Here is a 17,938-nt window from a genome sequence, read left to right as displayed (position 1 = left end):
CCGTACACAAGGGAAAAAGGACTTTCTCCTGTGCTTTATTTGGCCATTATTCGGTATGCCCATAAAACTCCGAGTAATTCCTCAGGCCTTTTACCTTTAACTGCTTCCAACCTTTTCTTGAGGCTTTGTATAATTACTTTGTTCGTTGATTCTTCTTGACCATTTGCACTCGGATGGTAGGGTGAAGAAATGATCCTCTTTATTTTCAAGTCTTCAAGGAACTTTGTGATCTTTGCGCCAATAAACTGCGGCACATTATCACATACTATCTGTTTCGTTATTCCGAACCTACAGATTATATTTTCCCACAAGAAATCCAGCACTTCGCATTCGCCGATCTTCTGATAAGGACTTGCTTCCACCCACATAGAAAAATATTCAGTCAAATGAATATGTATATATTCAGTCAAATGAATATGTTTATATTTATTTGACTTCGGTTTATATATTCATTTATCTCACTTTCTGTAGTTTATCTCATAGCTTCTTTAGTTTGCTTTTCCTTAGTAGTATAACTTCTTATTTACTTTAAATCTTTTTAATTTGCTAACTTCTTTTTCATGTTTTGAGTGAACAATAAGCCTTTTGTTTTCTTAATGTCACGGTTCTATCCAAAGGTGGATTATGTGTGAACCGGGTGGCTCTTCCCAACGATGGATGGCGTGACAACCTTCTTAAGGGATTGAGTCTGTTTTCTTTTATGTTTTGCTAAATATAGTAGTGATGAATTAAAGGGGTCTCAAGCATGCTTCACTTGGTACCAACACATTTACCTATGATCGTATGGTTAAAAACAAGTTGTTGGCAGATAATAGCTCTAGTTGTGACTCTTTTGACTCTTGTGTTGACTTAAGTAGTCATCGAGTGGTTCAAATCGAGCCATTTGTGATTCTCAATCTTAGCTGGGGTTATTATGGGCCTCGACTCTTTTCTCTTTAGCAATCTAGAAGAGTGAGAGATGAGATGTTTGTCTAAGCGAAATTCTAAGTGTAGCTTGGCTTGAGAAATGATCGTAGTCTCTCCTTGATACAATTTGAAATTTGAAATCTTCCATGGCCTACCAATGTGATATTCCTAGTCAACCCCTTTGAGCCGAAGCGCTTTTTCCATCAATAACCACGTTATAAGACTTCATTCGTTTTTTAATGACCCTCTTTTGGCACATGATCTTTTCTTAGCATTCTTGAGAAACTATTGGCAAAAACATAAGTTTGGGGGAGCAAAGAGGAGTTTGAAATTGATGAAAGGTACAAAGAAGATAAAGAAATGAAGAAAAGGGAAGTTAAAGAAAAGAAAGAAAGAACAAAAGGAAAAATGCCAAAATAAAAGTAAATAAAATGAAGAGTTGAAGGGAATCCAAAAGAAAATAAGGAGGAAAGGCTGAAGTAAATAGAAAAGGAAAAAAATAAATGTCATGCTCAAGAAAGAATGATGTAACGTCTCTCTAGTTCCCCCGAGGAAGAAGAAAATGACTCAAAGAGTCGAGAAAGTATGAGCCGAAAAGAGAAAATGGAGTGCTTAAGGAAAGACTAAACCATTCTATTCCAACAAGTCCTATCTTGATCCAAAAGACTTCATTACATCCCGCGAACTCCCTATATGATTTCAAGTTGAGTGAGCTTACATTAGTGGTGATTTACATGAGGGGCAAGCTTATGGTAATTAAAGTCAGACTTGTGACATTCTTTTGAGAGAGATGAGCGAACTTTTCACAATCCTTGCTTCGAGTGTTACATTCTAAAGTGAGATTCACTAATGGAGAGTAGAGGAGGAGGAGTTTGGGATCCACAATGACCTAAATGAAAGAGCGAGCTTCCTTGATGAATAGAGTCAACTCTTGATACTCTAGAGTCACACTAGAACTATGAAACTCAAAAACCAAATCATTACGTTGTTGATAATTCATATTTGTTGTGGGTAGGTGTTGGTTTGAATTGATGTGTAATTGATTCACCTTAGGCTAGCTGAAATATCCCTTTTTCTAGTGAAGGTAGGAATTGCCTTATTTTCTTGAGGACAAGCAAAAGCTTAAGTTTGGGGGAGTTGATAAGTAGGGATTTTGATCGCTTATTTGCTCTATTTTACTTGTGTTTTAGCTAAAAATGCTTAAAGGTATTCCCCAAAACTAATGAAATGTGCTTACTTGCAGGAATATTGGGAAACGAGTCAAAAAAAATCAAAATCAACTCATAAAAGAGTCAAAAGTGAATACGAACAAAAATAAGGCAAAAAGGGATAGCGGTGCGAACCGCACAATTGTAGTACGACCGTAGAAGGGGATTCAGAGAGTATGTTTTGCCAACTCAGGGAGTGCGGACCGTGCTAAAATTTACGGCCGCAGGAGGTCTAGTGCGGCCGCATGATTGAGATTCAGAGAGCTGGAAAGTAAAGGAGTGCGGACCGCATCACTTTTGTGCGGCCGCATAGTCTAAGTGCGGCCGCACCCATTTTTATGCGGACCAAGAAGACCCCAAGTTCCAAGACCAAGTTCCCAAGAATGCGGACCGCACGACAATTGTGCGGCCGCAGTAACTCATTGTGCGGAACACACAAGAATTATGCGGCCGCACAACTTTTGCAGGAGTATTTTTGTCATATATTTTCAGCTTAGTATAAATAGAACTTTTTGTCATTTTAGGTTAAGTTTAGTTTTGCAGAGGTGCACCTGAGCGGTTTTCTTTACTTCTTTGAGTAAAATTTTACTAGATTAACTTTGTAATATTAGATTTTCTTTGTTTAATGAATGATTATGGGTTCTATCTTAATTTTTTCTTGCATTTTTTCATTTTTCATGAGTAGCTAAATCTCTAGCTAGGGTTGTGGCTCAACCCTAGTATGGGTACTTAATGGGTATTTAATTTTAGGGCTTGTTTGGGATTGGGTTAGTAATATTTAGCCTTGCTCATGCTTAAATTCTAGAATTAATGGTTGCAAACATTGATTCATGCCTATTTAGCCTAGTCTTTGCTTGAGAAAGAGTGACTAGGTTTAGGAAAGCTTTGCTAACAAGGAATTGGGTGAATTCATGAAATTGGTATCCCTAATTAAAGGGTCAAATCTAGAGATAGTAAGACCCAACTTGAGCATATATCACTTAATTTGTGCAATACCCATTTGGGCTTGAGAAAACCAAATTGGGCAAAATCACTCAAATTACTGAGAGGTATAGAGTGAGCCACTGCTTGTGATTGCTATACCACGATCCCGATTAATCAAACTAGCCCTATAGTTTACAACCCATTAGGTAGCCACCTAGGTGGAAGCACGACCTTAGATTCCGTTATTATTTGAAAAATAACCAAAACCAAAAACATTGTCTTCTAGTTTATTATTTGCAAACATTAGCTAAAAGTAGAAATAGAAAAAACCAATGAATATGTGGAAGTACAAATTGAGGCACAAATTGGCGCCATTGCCAGGGAGTTAAACGGATTTAGCTATATATCTAGTTTTTTGTGTATTTTGTCTTTCTTTCATTCTGAGTCACTAATTTTGTGTTTGAATTGTTTTTAGGTACGAATGGCTCTCAACAACGATCCCATTGGAAATATGCCATTGGGGGAGGACGTGGACGATAATGCAATGGATGAGGTTCCTATTGAACCTCAAGCTAATAGACGAGGTTGTCCGCCTCATGATAATGTGATTGTCCCTCCCCCACCTCCACCAAGAGCAACATCCCACCGATAACTGCCAAACGAGGGTTATGCAAGTGCAATAGTCCCACCCTGCATTAGGGCGGACAACTACTAAATCACCAATATGATGCTTAAACTACTTGAACAATGGGGTTTCTTCACTAGGACTCCGAATCAAAATGCCTACAAGCATCTCAAGGGGTTCGTCGATACTTATTGGGGAGCAAGCAAACAAATGTTTCCGAGGACGCACTAAGGTTGAGGCTATTTCCCTTTTATCTACGGGGAAAAGCATTGGACTGCTTAGAGAGGTTGCCCAACCATTCGATCCACACTTGGGATGAGTTGGCAGAAAAGTTCATTTCCAAATTCCTCTCTCCGGGACATATGGAAACGCTTCGGGATGAGATTATTTCTTTCAAGCAAGAACCCAATGAGCCATTGCACGAGATTTGGGAAAGATATCTTACCATGGTTAAAGAGTGCCCGAACAATGATATGACTGAGGCCATGATCCAACATACCTTCTATAGGTGGATCAACACAACTAATCAATGTGTGGTTAACCAACTCACCAAGGGGAACTTCATGAATACGCGATATGCCGAAGCTTGTGAAATTCTTGATGAGATGGCTGATACTGCTTCGGCGTGGCAAAGTAGAGCCAATGTACCACAAGATGACCCTAATGTTATTCACCTACACAAGAAGCTACATGACCATGGGCAAGCTATTGCCGAGTTGACCACTACCTTGAACCAATTAGCAAAGGCTCAGTTTTAACAAGTTCAAGGGCCAAAACAAGTGCATGCAATGGAAGGTGTGAATATGATGGTAAACAAAATACGGCAACAAGGGCACAAATGCAAAGCCGTCCGGAGCAATTTATGCAAGATGATAGTGGTTATGATCAAGGTGATTTATTCAATGAGCAAGACGAAGAAGTTCAATATATCAACAATTATCAAGGTCAAAGAAATAATGCTCAAGGACAAAAACAACAACAATGAAAGTCACAAGGGAACCAAGATAATTGGAACAACAAAAACCACCAAGGCAATTGGAGTGGTGGCAATTCTAATCAAGGCAATTGGAATAATCAAGAAAATCAAGGCAATTGGGGTAATCAAGGCAATTGGGGTGACAACAATCAAAGGAATTGGGGAGGAAATAACCAAGGAGGGTAGAACAACAACAACTGGGGGTCAGGTTTTTAAAGGCCCTCGATGTTCCAACAACCAAGCAATCCACCTCCCTATCCTTCTCAAGGCCCTAGCTCTTCTTTCAATGAGATGGGTAGAATTGAAAACATGTTTAAACAGATGATGGAGAAGAACGCCGACTCTGATGCTTAAATAGCCTCGCACAACACTTCTATTCGGAATTTGGAGGTTCAATTAGGCCAAATCTCACAAGCTTTGAACAATCGTCCTAAAGGGGCACTACCTAGTGATACGGTGGTGAACCCGAAGGGTGGGAATAATACGGGACATGCTATGGCCGCGACTACTAGAAGTGGAAAAGGTGGAGATGCAACCATCTCAAATCAAAGAAGGATTATGGATGAAGATGTTGTGGTTCAAGAGGATAAAATCCCAAGCAATATTGTTCAAGCTAATAAAGAAGTGAGAATTGAAATAGATGAAAGTGTGGAGGAGACACAAGAAGAGGTGAACCCGTCTAGGGAACACTTAATTGACATGCCGGAACCAGTGGTGTAAAAGGTTAAGGCACCAACGCCAAGGCCTCCTCCTCCATACCCTCAAAGCCTTGCAAAGCAAAACAGTGAAAATTAATTCAAAAAGTTTATTGATATGATGAAGAGTTTGTCAATTAATTTGCCGTTGGTTGAGGCATTGGAACAAATGCGGGGATATGCAAAATTCATGAAGGATTTGGTAACCACAAAAAGATCAATGAATTGTGAAACAATCAAGATGGCTCACCAAGTGAGTGCCATTGTGCACTCAATGGCTCCAAAGTTGGAAGATCCGGGCGCCTTCACAATCCCTTGCATTATTGGGAGCGCCGATTTTGCCAAAGCATTATGTGATCTCGAGGCAAGTATTAACTTGATGCCCTAATCGGTGTTCAAAACTTATGGAATTGGGCAACCAAGACCCACATCCATGGGGATGCAAATGGAAAATCAGACAACGAAGAGGTTTTTGGGTATTATTGATGATGTATTGGTTAGAGTTGACAAGTTCATCCTCCCAGCGGATTTTGTGATCCTAGATTGTGAAGTGGACTATGAGGTGCCTATCATTTTTGATAGACCTTTCCTTGCTACGGTAAAGGCTCTTGTTGATGTGGAGGCTGATGAGCTCACTTTCCAGGTGGGTGACGAAAAGATTGTCTTTATTATGTGCAAATCAATGAGGCAATCGAATAGTAATGAAGTTTGTTCGTTTGTGGATTTAGTGATCGACATGATAGTTGATGATGCTAGTGCAACAATGAATGTTGAGGACAAATTGGAAGCCGTTTTGCTCAACCTAGATAATGATGAGGAGAGTGATGGCTATGTGGAGTGTGTAAATGCATTGCAAGGCATGAGGTCGTACACTTATGAGCCCCGAAAACTATCTTTGGATCTTAAAAACCGGAAGACTCCTCTAACAAAGCCCTCAATCGAGGAGACTCCTACCTTAGAGCTAAAGCTATTGCCCCCGCACCTCATGTATGAATTCTTTGGCCCTTCCTCTACTTTACCAGTTATCCTTTCTTCGTGTTTAACTAACATGCAGGTGGAGTCCACATTGGAGGTGATACAAAGGAGGAAAAGAGCAATCAGTTGGACTTTGGCGGATATCCGGGGCATAAGCCCCGCCTTTTGCATGCACAAGATTATTTTAGAGGAGGGTGCCAAACCTTTCGTTGAACATCAAAAAAGATTAAATGAAGTAATGCAAGAGGTGGTGAAGAAGGAGATTATCACGTGGTTAGATGTCGGGGTAGTGTACTCTATTTTCGATAGCTCGTGGACCTCTTCGGTGCAATGTGTCCCAAAGAAAGGGGGCATGACTGTGGTAACAAATGACAAGAATAAATTGATCCCAACAAGAATTGTCACCGGGTGGATAGTGTGCATGGACTATAGGAATCTCAATAAAGTTACTCGGAAAGATCATTTCCTGCTTCCATTTCTTAACCAAATGCTTGATAGGTTGGTTGGGCGTGCATTTTATTGCTTTCTTGATGGATACTCTGGTTATAACCAAATCCTTATTGCTCTTGAGGACCAAAAGAAGACCACTTTCACTTGTCCCTATGGTACTTTCTCATTCTCGCGGATGCTTTTTGGGTTGTGTAATGCACCGCGACTTTTCAATGGTGTATGATAGCCATATTCACCGACATGGTGGAGGACATTCTTGAGGTCTTTATGGATGATTTTTCTGTGGTTGGGAATATATATGAATATTGTTTGAACAATTTGGATAGGGTGATGGCTAGATGTGAGGAGGAAAATTTGGTGTTGAATTTGGAGAAGTGTCACTTCATGGTCAAGGAAGGAATTGTCCTCGGCCACAAAATTTCAAAGCATGGTATTGAGGTTGATAAGTCCAAGATTAAGGTGATCTCCAAATTCCCTCCCCTACATCCGTGAAGGGAGTGAGGAGCTTCTTGGGTCATGCGGGTTTCTATCACCGATTCATCAAGGATTTTTCCAAGGTGGTGAACCCATTATGTAAACTTTTGGAGAAGCATGCCAAGTTCCATTTTAATGATGTTTGTATGAAGGCATTCGAGTTGCTTAAGTTCAAGTTGACTACTACTCCTATTATCACCGCACCAAATTGGAGCTTGCCTTTTGAGCTCATGTATGATGCCAGTGATATTGCGGTTGGAGCGGTGTTGGAGCAAAGAATCAACAAAATCTTCCATCTGGTCTACTAAGCTAGCAAGACCATGAATGATGCCCAAGTCAACTACACTATGACCGAAAAGGAGCTACTTGCTATTGTTTTTCCATGGAGAAGTTCCGCCTGTATTTGATGGATACTAAGGTGATTGTTCACACCGACCATGCGGCGCTTCGGTATTTGATAAGCAAGAAAGATTCTAAGGCAAGGTTGATGTGGTGGGTGCTGCTTTTGCAAGAGTTTGATCTAGAGATTCAAGACCGCAAGGGTAGTGAAAATAAAGTGGCGAACAACTTATCCCGTTTGGAGGAGGAGGGGAGGCCATATGATGGCCTTGAGATCAATGATTCATATCTCAATGAGTAACTACTATCCGTTTCAATGACCGGGATGCCATGGTTCACCGATTTAGCGAGTTATCTTGTGAGCGGCATTGTACCGAATGAGTTCTCTTCAAACCAAAAGAAGAAGCTCAAACAGGATTGCTTGGATTATTATTGGGATGATCCGTATCGTTTTCGGATATGTACCGATGGTGTGATCTAGCAATTGTGACGGAATAAGAACAAATGGGAATTCTTGAGGCTTGCCACTCTTCACTGTATAGTGGTCACCATAGTGGAGCTAGAACGGCTACAAAGGTTTTGACTTGTGGATTCTATTGGCCTACCCTATAAAAGGATGCTAGTGAGCTTGTCAAGCGTTGTGATGAATGCCAAAGGGCCGGTGGGATTTCTAAGAAGAATGAGATGCCCCTTTACCACCATTTTAGAGATTGATATCTTTGACGTTTGGGGTATTGATTTCATGGGACCATTCATGAGCTCTTGTGGGAACACTTACATTTTGGTAGCTGTGGAATATGTGTCAAAATGGCTTGAAGTCGTGGCTTTACCCAACAATGAAGTTCGAAGTGTGGTGGCATTCTTGAAAACGAACATCTTCACAAGGTTTGGTACTCCGATGGCTATTATTAGTGATGGGGGTTCGCATTTGTGCAACCGGGCTTTTAATACCTTACTAACCAAGTATGGTGTCACTCATAAAGTCTCCACCCCCTACCATCCTCAAGCAAGCGGACAGGTTGAAGTCTCCAACCAGGAGATCAAAAGTATTTTGTGAAAGACTGTGAATGCCAACCGAAAAGATTGGTCAAGAAAACTTGATGATGCTCTTTGGGCTTATAGGACGGCCTACACGACGTTGATTGGGGTGTCTCCATATCGATTGGTGTTTGGGAAGGTGTGTCATCTTTCGGTAGAACTTGAACATAAGGCCATGTGGGTATTGAAAAAGTTGAACCATGAGTGGGATGTCGCTGCAAACCTAAGAGTGGCACATTTGAATGAGCTTGATGAATTCTGGTATCATGCCTACACAAGTTTGTCCTATTACAAGGAGAAGATAAAGTACCTCCATGACAAGTACATCTACAACAAAGAGTTCAAAGAAGGTGATCTTGTGCTATTGTTCAATTCCTGGTTAAGGATGTTTCCGGGGAAGTTGAAATCAAAATGGAGTGGGCCCTTTCAAGTAGTGAATGTAACCCCCTTTGGTGCTCTAGATTTAAAAAATAAGAATGATGAGGTTTTTAGAATAAATGGGCAACGGGTTAAACATTATCTTGGCAAGGTTGATGATGGCCACATTGTGGCGATTCTTCATTTCAAGTGGTTGGTAATTTGAGTCGTGCCGCAACGTTAAATCAGGCGCTTCTTGGAAGGCAACCCATGTGTCATTTTCTCTCTTTTATTTTTTCTTCTTTAGATTAGAAAGACTTTTTTTGTGCTAACTAACAAGTTTTAAAGTATATGCAGGAATAAGTGTGTATTGCAGGGACTGTACATGAAAATTTTGGCTAAGTGTCAAAATGCATAGTCTCTGAAGTTGGCCTAAGGGTGACAAACAGGCCAGGCCTAAACGGGCCTCGTGGGCTGGGCCTAAGTGAGTCCGTCCTATGTTGTATTGGGCTTCGTGGGCCGAGCTTAAACGATCCTGGGCTTCGTTGGCTTTTGGAGGTAACCGGACCAGGACCACGAACTAATGGTCCCGGGCTAAGCGGACTAGTCCCGGGCCTATGTGGTCCTGGCCTATTTTTTTAAAAAAAATTTATCTAAGGCAATTTCATGTAAATTATACAGCTTATATATATATATACACACACACTATATAATTTAGATAATTTACAAGAAATTGCCTTATATAATGTTATATATATATATATATATACACACACACACACACACACACACACACTATATAATTTAGATAATTTACAAGAAATTGCCTTATATAATGTATTGCATTATATAAGATGTATATATAGTAGTATAGTATTATAGATATACTAAGTGTATAGTATATAAGCTATATTCGAATTTCGATATAACATTAGCTATATATATATATATATATTAAGATGAACTCGGTATCAAAGATGCAAATTAAAGTTTACATTTAATACTTCAAAATAAAGTTCAATGCCTTCAACATAATACTTCAAATTAATCTAACAAACTAAAACATTAAGCATAATACGTCTAATAATTTTAAAATAACACAAATTGTCTCAAATTAACTTAAAATCTTAAATATGAATGTCTAGAGAACGCGCAAGACAACTCTTTATATGCCTCCTTAAACAGCATGTGCCCTCCAACTTTGGACGATGAGTGTAGACTCGATCACAATTCTTGCACTTTATTATGTAAACTTCTTCATTTTATTCTACCACATTAAAGTGTTCCAAAACAAATGGGCGCAATCTAGAATCACCGGGCATGATTTAACTTGAATTAAGAATTTGAGTTTGAGAAATGAGAGATGAGTGAAGACTTGAATACTTCAATTTGAGTTTGAGAAATGAGAGAGATTGATGATTTTGTAAGAAAAATGAAAGAATGGGGGGGTATTTATAGTTGAAAATAGGGAAAAATAATTATAAAAAGTTTGGGGTTAAAATAAAGTTGGGGGGGTTAAATGGCTCTTTTAGAAAGCCCAAACAGCTATTTTTGCAGGACAACGACCATTTTTTAAATGTTGTAACGGCTAAAAAATTTGGAATTTTTTATTTTTTTTAAAAAAGTAGTCGTTGGGCCCGTTTAGGACCGGTTGATCCGGCCCACTTAGGACCCGGTCCTGGGCCCAAATGGTCCCGGTCCTAACGGGCTTCTTCAATGAACCGGCCCTAGCCCGTTTAGGCCCACTATCCATATGGGCTCGCGGGCCTAACCGGCCCACACGCCAGCCTTAAGTTGGCTTTTCAAAAATGCTTAAGGAATTGCGGCCACACACTTTTTTGTGCGGTCCGCACTAATGCTACAGCCGCACGTATTTTTATGCGGTCCGCAGCAAGACTTCTCCACAGGCATGTAAGGAGTGCGGACAACATCAAAATTATGTGGACGCACTCATGTAAAAAATTGGTCCCACAAGTAAAAGTATAAATAGAGTTGCTTGAATTTTTTAAAACTTTTCGACCTTCTGAGCCCTACTTGCACAATAAATTTTCCAATTGCTCTCATATTGTTCCCTCATTTCATCACCTGCATCTTCATTACTGGTATGTTAAATTTTTTATTAGATTCTTCATCTTTTGTTTGCATTTGTTCTTTGATTTAGAGTTAGTTCCATGCCTAAAAATGTCAATGCTTAGTTGTTTTTGCTTAGAATCATGTGGGTAGCATATTAAGTGTTAATTGGGGGTTAAGTAAGTAGCTATCCATGCTTAATTATGCAAACCATGCCTAAATTATGTAAAGATCGCATGAACCCTAGTTTCAGTGCCCGCGAATTTTGAATTATGCGTCCGCACACATGTTTGTGCGGTCTGCAGTAGAGGGTATGCGGCCGCACACACTTTTGTGCGGTCCATAGCCCTCAGAGTTAGGAAAAATATTGTGCTTGACTTGTGCGGCCGCACTCAAAATTGTGTGGTCCGCAATGGACTTGTGTGGCCGCACTCATTTTTGTGTGATCCGCAATGATAGAACATTAAAGACCCCAGTAGTTTGAACCTGGGGCTTTGCGGCCGCACTCATTTTTCTGCGATTTGCAATGGGCACTCTGTAACCGCACTCATTTGTGTGCGGTCCGCAATGGGCAATCTGTGGCCTCACTCAGTTTTGTGAGGTCCGCACTGGCCTTCTGAGAATTATTTTTCTGCAACTACCTATCATGTTTATGCATACATTATGAGCTTCAATTGTAGCTGATTTCTAGTTCTTATGTGTTGCAGACAATGGTTCGTTCATGTGGTAGAGGAGATACATTGCAAGAGAGGGCAGAACTCTCCCGAGTCCGAGGTCAAGGCAAAAGCAATCTACCTATAGTAATCCAAAAGGATTAGTAAGAAAGCAACTGTCAATAGAGCCCCTGACACCTCGGAAACCAGTGAGTATGTCCCCTCCGGGGAAACTTCTGAGGGTAACTCCATGCAAGCACAGCCGAAAGCCCAATCACAATATAAAGCCCAATCACAACAATTCCCTCGAAAATTTTGTTTGGTCAATGAGTCTTCTTTAGCTGGCAGTTCATCTGAAGGTTTGGAAGAGGGCAGCTAAGACTTTGAGCCCTCTTCCTCACCTGCCCATCGTGCTCCAATAAACTTAGATGATGATGTTCCAGATGATGGGAGAGAGCGTGATATTGCTGTGCAGGGTTGGAAAGATCAAGGAGGCCGAAGATATGGGAGGACAGATTTGTTAGTGCCAATGCCTTTGCCAAGTTTAGGGAATGGTGGCCACAGAGGTCGCTCACTCTTGAGCGACAGTTCTTAATGAAAGACCTGAACAAGCACAATCCCAATGTACTTAGATAATTCCAAGAGAGGAAAGGCTGGAAATGGTTCACCACCAGTGTCCTATATGCAAATGAGTACTTGGTCAAGGAATTCTACGCAAATGTTGCTCACATCAAGCAGGGAATTAAGGTGACAAAAGTGCGTAATCTGAAAATCTATTTTGACACATGTGCACTGAACAAATATGTGGGGCTTGAAGAAGTAGAGGTTGTGCAGTATTTGGAGAAGCTAACCATGGGTGATGCAGCTCGTCCGTGGTTGGCTGAGATTCTGGCAATCCCAGGATCAACACCTCTAAGGCTCACAACAGGGGTTCCAATTATCCGGGCCACCCCAAACTTTGAAGCAAAAGGGTGGTAAACGTTTGTGCGTAGCCGCATTGACCCATGCCTCAATGAAAACATGCTCCCACTTCCTTGTGCAGTCTTGGTGGCTTCAATTTTGGCATGGTATCCAATAAATGTTGGTGCCATCCTGTCCACTAATATCACTTTATCTGTCTAGAAGGGTGAGAGATCCTATTTGTACCCAAACTTCCTCACCAAATACTTCAAGGATCAGGGGGTGGAGCTGAATCATTATGACACCAAGGTAAAGGACAAGAAGCCTTTCTCCTGGTACCACCTTCAGGGAGCTGACAATCCTAAATTCAAGGGAACGTTACTACCTCCACTGGCCAGTCTAAAGAGCTAGCGACAGTGGTTACTGATTCAATTGTGGAGCCTTCCACAGCAGCCGATACTTCTACCGAGATAGCAACCATGCCACCATCTTCATCCTCCGGTCCACCAGCTTCTGCTCGATTAGCAGTTCCATTATCAATGCTAGCTTTCTTGTAATACCATATATTTTTAAATAAGGGTGTATTGGTCATAATAATAATAATAATAATAATAATAATAATAATAATAATAATAATAATAATAATAATAATAATAATAATAATAAGAAGAAGAAGAAGAAGAAGAATAAGAAGAAAAAAATAACTTTAAAAAAAGAAAAAGAAAAAGAGACAAGTAAGGCAAAAGGGCCAAAGCCCATTTGCCAAAAGAAAGGACAAAAAGAGGGCTGCCGATTATGACGAAGTAGAAGCTTCAGAAACGAAACCAAAAAAATAGAGAAGGAAAGAAAGGGAGAAGAAGAAAGAGTCTAGAACCAAACTTTGAAGAATTTTAAATTCACACTGGTTCTTACGGGTAATACTCGAATTTCTCATCTGGATTCTTTTCTTTTGATAATTCTTTTTATCTTAATTCATATATTTGAAGGGTTTCACAAGGTATAAGAAATTTAATACCAAAAAGAGTTATTCTGGGCAAATTATGCAATTGGAAGTTAGTCAATATTACTGTAGGATAGATTCACTTGGAAAAAGAAAGGTATTGATATATTTGTAGTTAAACTAGTCTCAGTATATATGATTTTTTTTAGGTGTAAATTAAGTTAGGGTGCAAGGATTGAGTTTTGGTGTTTAACTATATTGCAATGACAATATCAGATTTGGGTTTGAATGTGATAAGTCTAGTATTGAGTACAAAAGATAAGTACCAATTAAAAAGGAATATTATGGACAGTAAAGTTATTTCAGTTTCAATTTATACTCACGATCAAGAAAATTGAATAGTAAAAGGAATAAACCATATAAATACCTTTTTACTTAAAAGATTTTGGACTAATTTAAATTACTCATAGCATGGGTAAATATAATTCGGTGAATTGATGATAAAATATAAAACTCGAAGAATTTGGTATTCTAAATTAGTGATAGATTTAGCCTAAATGAGGCAATTAACATGAGATCGATATTATGTAATTATAGATTGATTGGAGGAATTTGTACCAATTGCTCGAAGTGAAGCATTTGGTATTTCGGCACGAGTACTGTAAGTAGTAATCTTACCACAATTTGTGTTTTCATAACTTGCATGATTTAGACATGATTTTTAAAATGAATATGTTACCGATTATTTTGAGTTGCATGTGGGACAAGTCTTTTACTCAATATGATACCGAAATAGTTATTTGAGATGGTTACCGTGGTTTTAGATATTTTCGTTGACACTATATTTGTTTTACTATTACTTGAATTCACTGTTAGAAATGAAATTTTATGATTTGATAAGAACCGAAATGCCCTGTATTGTTTTAAAATATTTTCTACGAGTATATATACAGATTACAGAGACAAGTATAAATGGGAGTAGACAGTGAAGGATCTCGTAGCTAACGGTGGGTTCTTTAGACTCGATGCACCTTGTAATTACCGATTACCCTTATAGCCCTCGCTAGTGAGAAGGTAGAACTAGCATACCGTTACCGATTTTCCTCGAGTAGGGACTACTGTTATATTTGACTTCTTGAAAAGAAGTCCACAGTTATACCGATTACATGATCTATTCATTGAAACCTCTCAAATTTGAATATTGACATTATATAGTGGTTACCGAGCTTATTACTGAATTGTTAATTGTATTATACTACAAGAAAAGCATGATGAGACTGAAAATTATTTATTATTTCTGAAAGGGCATTTTTATGTTATTTTCTATTTGAGATACTAGCATGTTTTCTGACTTGTCCCCAAATAAAAAATGGTTGTGGTTAAGTGTTATTACTCACTAAGCTAGCGACTCATTCCCCGTTTTTTACAGAGACAACAGTTGATGCGGGCAAGGATTTCGTTAATTAGAGCGCACAGGTTGATATTTCTTGGTGAGCCTCACACTTGTTCGCGTGGGCAGAGATTTTATTTATTGTTATACTCTTTTCTTTGAACTCTTAGAGTCGCTCCATAGTCATTATTTTAGTGTCATGAGTATTTTTTTTTGTTATTATAGTCTTATGTTGAGTATCGTTCTCATTTATCAAAGTTGGAGATAAATTAGTATTTTTAGTGGTTAGCTGGTGATTTAGGTATGGTGGAGACTTGTATTGGTTAATTGACAAGTTGTCAATTGGATGGTATGATATTAGGATGTTTGGTTGTTGATTTGAGACAAGAAAAGTTTTTGGATGGTCCAAAAATAGGGAATCTGTCCGATTTTCTGTAAAATTACCGATGAGGCTTACTTGGGAGCACTTGCTCCTAAGCACCGGTCACAATCCTAAATTGGGTCGTGATAAAGTTGGTATCAGAGCTTAGGCTTTAAGTCCCGAGTCATGGAGCAATATTTAGTAGAGTCTTGTTCATGGGTATGTAGGCGCCCATACTTATGAACTTGGGGCTACTGAACATTTAGGAATGGTTTTCCTTCTTTCATTCTTTGATCGTGCATTGAGATAACTTGAGATTGACTTTGGAATATTTCTTTCGCAGATGGCTAGGACATGCACACCCCCATCTGCTGAACATGGTGCTGGACGTGGTACTACTTGGGGTGACGGTCAAGTTCGGGTTCATCAAACTAGAAGACAAACTTCTCCTCAACCCGAAGTTGGAAACATGTGTCAACCTCAAGCTGTTATGCCAGATCAAGTGCAAGGGCAGGGAGTTCAGGACACTCCACCACCAGTGCCAACTATTGTACCTATTTTGCCTTACCTGCAAACGCAGTGGCAAGGTTATTGAATGTGTTGGAGGCATTGGTGCCTACTCAGGGAGGAAGTTCAGCTCATCAGGCTACTTTACAGACACAAGCACCTACACAGACTCAGACTTTCGGAAATAAGGAAGTATCCTTACAAGAGTTTTTGAAATTGAAATCACCAAAATACACAGGTTCCGATAATTCAGCAAATCTTCAATGTTTCTTAGATAGGACACTCAAGGCATTACGTGCTTTTAAATGTTCTAGTGAGAGAGCCGTGGAGCTCGTAGCATACAAACTAGAGGATATGGTCAACACATGGTATAAAATTGTATTGCTAGGAAGGCTAGCAGGAGTAGCACCACTAACATGGGACGAGTTTACTAAGTTGTTCAAGAATCAATTTCTTCCAGACAGCCTGATGCAAAAATATGCTAGAGACTTTGAGAGATTGGTTCAGACTCCAGATATGGATGTGTCAACATACAATACTAAGTTTTGTAAGTTGGCGATATATGCTCCCTACTTAGTGCCTACCGAAGAAGCTCGAGTTCAGAGGTTTGTTGATGGATTGGTTGGTCGTCTATACACTGTAGTAGCCCCACAGATGAAGACTTTATCCTACTCTGATGAAGTCGACCTTGCTAGAAAGATTGAAAACAAGGGACGTGAGGAGCGTGCAGCTAGTGATTTACGTAAGAAGGCCAAGACATGAGGGGCTTTCAGTGGCGGTTTTAGTGAAAATAGAAGAACAGGAAATCAGGGATAACAACAACAATAGGGTTCTCGGACAGGGACACACCTATCTCCACAGTCCACATACAAACCACATTACAGATAGGGTACTAGGGGACCGTCAGCATCTGGACATCATAATTCTCGGCAGATATATGCCACTACTCCAATCTGCCAGACCCGTGGTAGATCATATTTGGGCCAATGTCGTGTTCTAACTAGAGAGTGCTTTCGGTGTGACCAGTTGGGACATCACTTGAGGGATTACCCTCAGCCTCCGAGAAATTTCAACCAGGCTTCTATTCAGTCAGTTGCACCAACTTAGACTACTCGTAATACTTCAGGTACTACAGGTACAGGAAATAGAGGTCGGGGTGCTGGAGACCGTGCTACTGTGAATCAAGGACAAGGGAATGCTTGTAGAGGTTAGGGGAGAGTTTTTGCATTTACTAGACTAGATGCTCAGGCCTCGAATGCGGTGGTTACAAGTATTCTTTCTGTCTGTTCATTTGATACACTTGTGTTGATTGATCCGGGATCTACTCACTGCTATGTGTCCTCGTACTTTGCTTTGAGATTTAGTAGAGAACCTGAGCTATTGAATGATCCTTTTCTAGTTGCTACTCCTGTTGGAGAGTCTCTATTATCTGAATACGTGTATCGTGCTTGTCAGATTCGGGTTGAGGGTAGAGATACTCTAGCTGACCTTATTGTACTTGATATGATTGACTTTGACATGCTGATGGGAATGGATTGGTTATCTTCTTGCTATGCTATAGTCGATTGTCATGCAAAGATAGTAAAGTTTGAGATACCAAATGAACCCAGTTTTATTCTAAAAGGAAGTCAGGTTCCAGAGACTTGCAAAATTGTATCTTTTATGAAGGCTCAACGACTTCCAAAGAAAGGTTGCTTGGGTCTCTTAGCTATTGTAAATGACATAAGAAAGGAAACAGTTAGTATAGAAAATGTACCAGTAGTGAGAGAATTTTCTGATGTATTTCCTGAGGATTTACCAGGATTGCCTCCAGTACGAGAAATAGACTTTGGTATTGATTTTCTACCTGACACACAGCCATATCGATACCCCCATATCGAATGGAACCAGCAGAGTTGAGGGAGCTAAAGCAACAGTTACAAGATTTGTTAGATAAGGGTTTTATTAGACCTAGTGTATCACCACGGGGTGCACCAGTACTATTTGTAAAGAAGAAAGACGGATCCCTGAGAATGTGCATTGACTATAGGCAGTTGAACAAGATAACAAAATGCAATAAATATCCTTTGCCTCGTATAGATGAAATGTTTGATCTTACAAGGAGCTGCACACTTTTCAAAGATTGACCTCCGTTCTGGTTATCATCAACT

General features: G+C 39.8%; 3 protein-coding genes across 3 annotated transcripts; all 3 read left to right on the top strand.

Annotated features, from left to right (window-relative positions):
* Positions 1-5,134: 5,134 nt before the first annotated feature.
* LOC138885026 (uncharacterized) lies at positions 5,135-5,722 on the top strand. Its single transcript, XM_070165910.1, has 2 exons — positions 5,135-5,308; positions 5,462-5,722. Exons 1-2 carry the CDS (start codon positions 5,135-5,137, stop codon positions 5,720-5,722), a joined length of 435 nt encoding a protein of 144 aa, XP_070022011.1.
* A 2,466-nt stretch (positions 5,723-8,188) lies between these two features.
* LOC138885025 (uncharacterized) lies at positions 8,189-9,193 on the top strand. Its single transcript, XM_070165909.1, has 2 exons — positions 8,189-8,535; positions 8,695-9,193. Exons 1-2 carry the CDS (start codon positions 8,189-8,191, stop codon positions 9,191-9,193), a joined length of 846 nt encoding a protein of 281 aa, XP_070022010.1.
* A 6,431-nt stretch (positions 9,194-15,624) lies between these two features.
* Positions 15,625-17,687, top strand: LOC138885024 (uncharacterized). The gene is made up of 4 exons (XM_070165908.1): positions 15,625-15,868; positions 16,027-16,530; positions 16,915-16,995; positions 17,188-17,687. The coding sequence occupies exons 1-4, from the start codon at positions 15,625-15,627 to the stop codon at positions 17,685-17,687; spliced, it is 1,329 nt and encodes a 442-aa protein (XP_070022009.1).
* The last annotated feature ends 251 nt before the right edge of the window (positions 17,688-17,938 follow it).

This window comes from Nicotiana sylvestris, chromosome 2 (assembly GCF_000393655.2).
Source record: "Nicotiana sylvestris chromosome 2, ASM39365v2, whole genome shotgun sequence".
NCBI classification, from domain to species: Eukaryota; Viridiplantae; Streptophyta; class Magnoliopsida; order Solanales; family Solanaceae; genus Nicotiana; species Nicotiana sylvestris.
The sequence above is the reverse complement of the archived record's forward strand: the minus strand, read 5'-3'. Positions and strand labels throughout refer to the sequence as shown.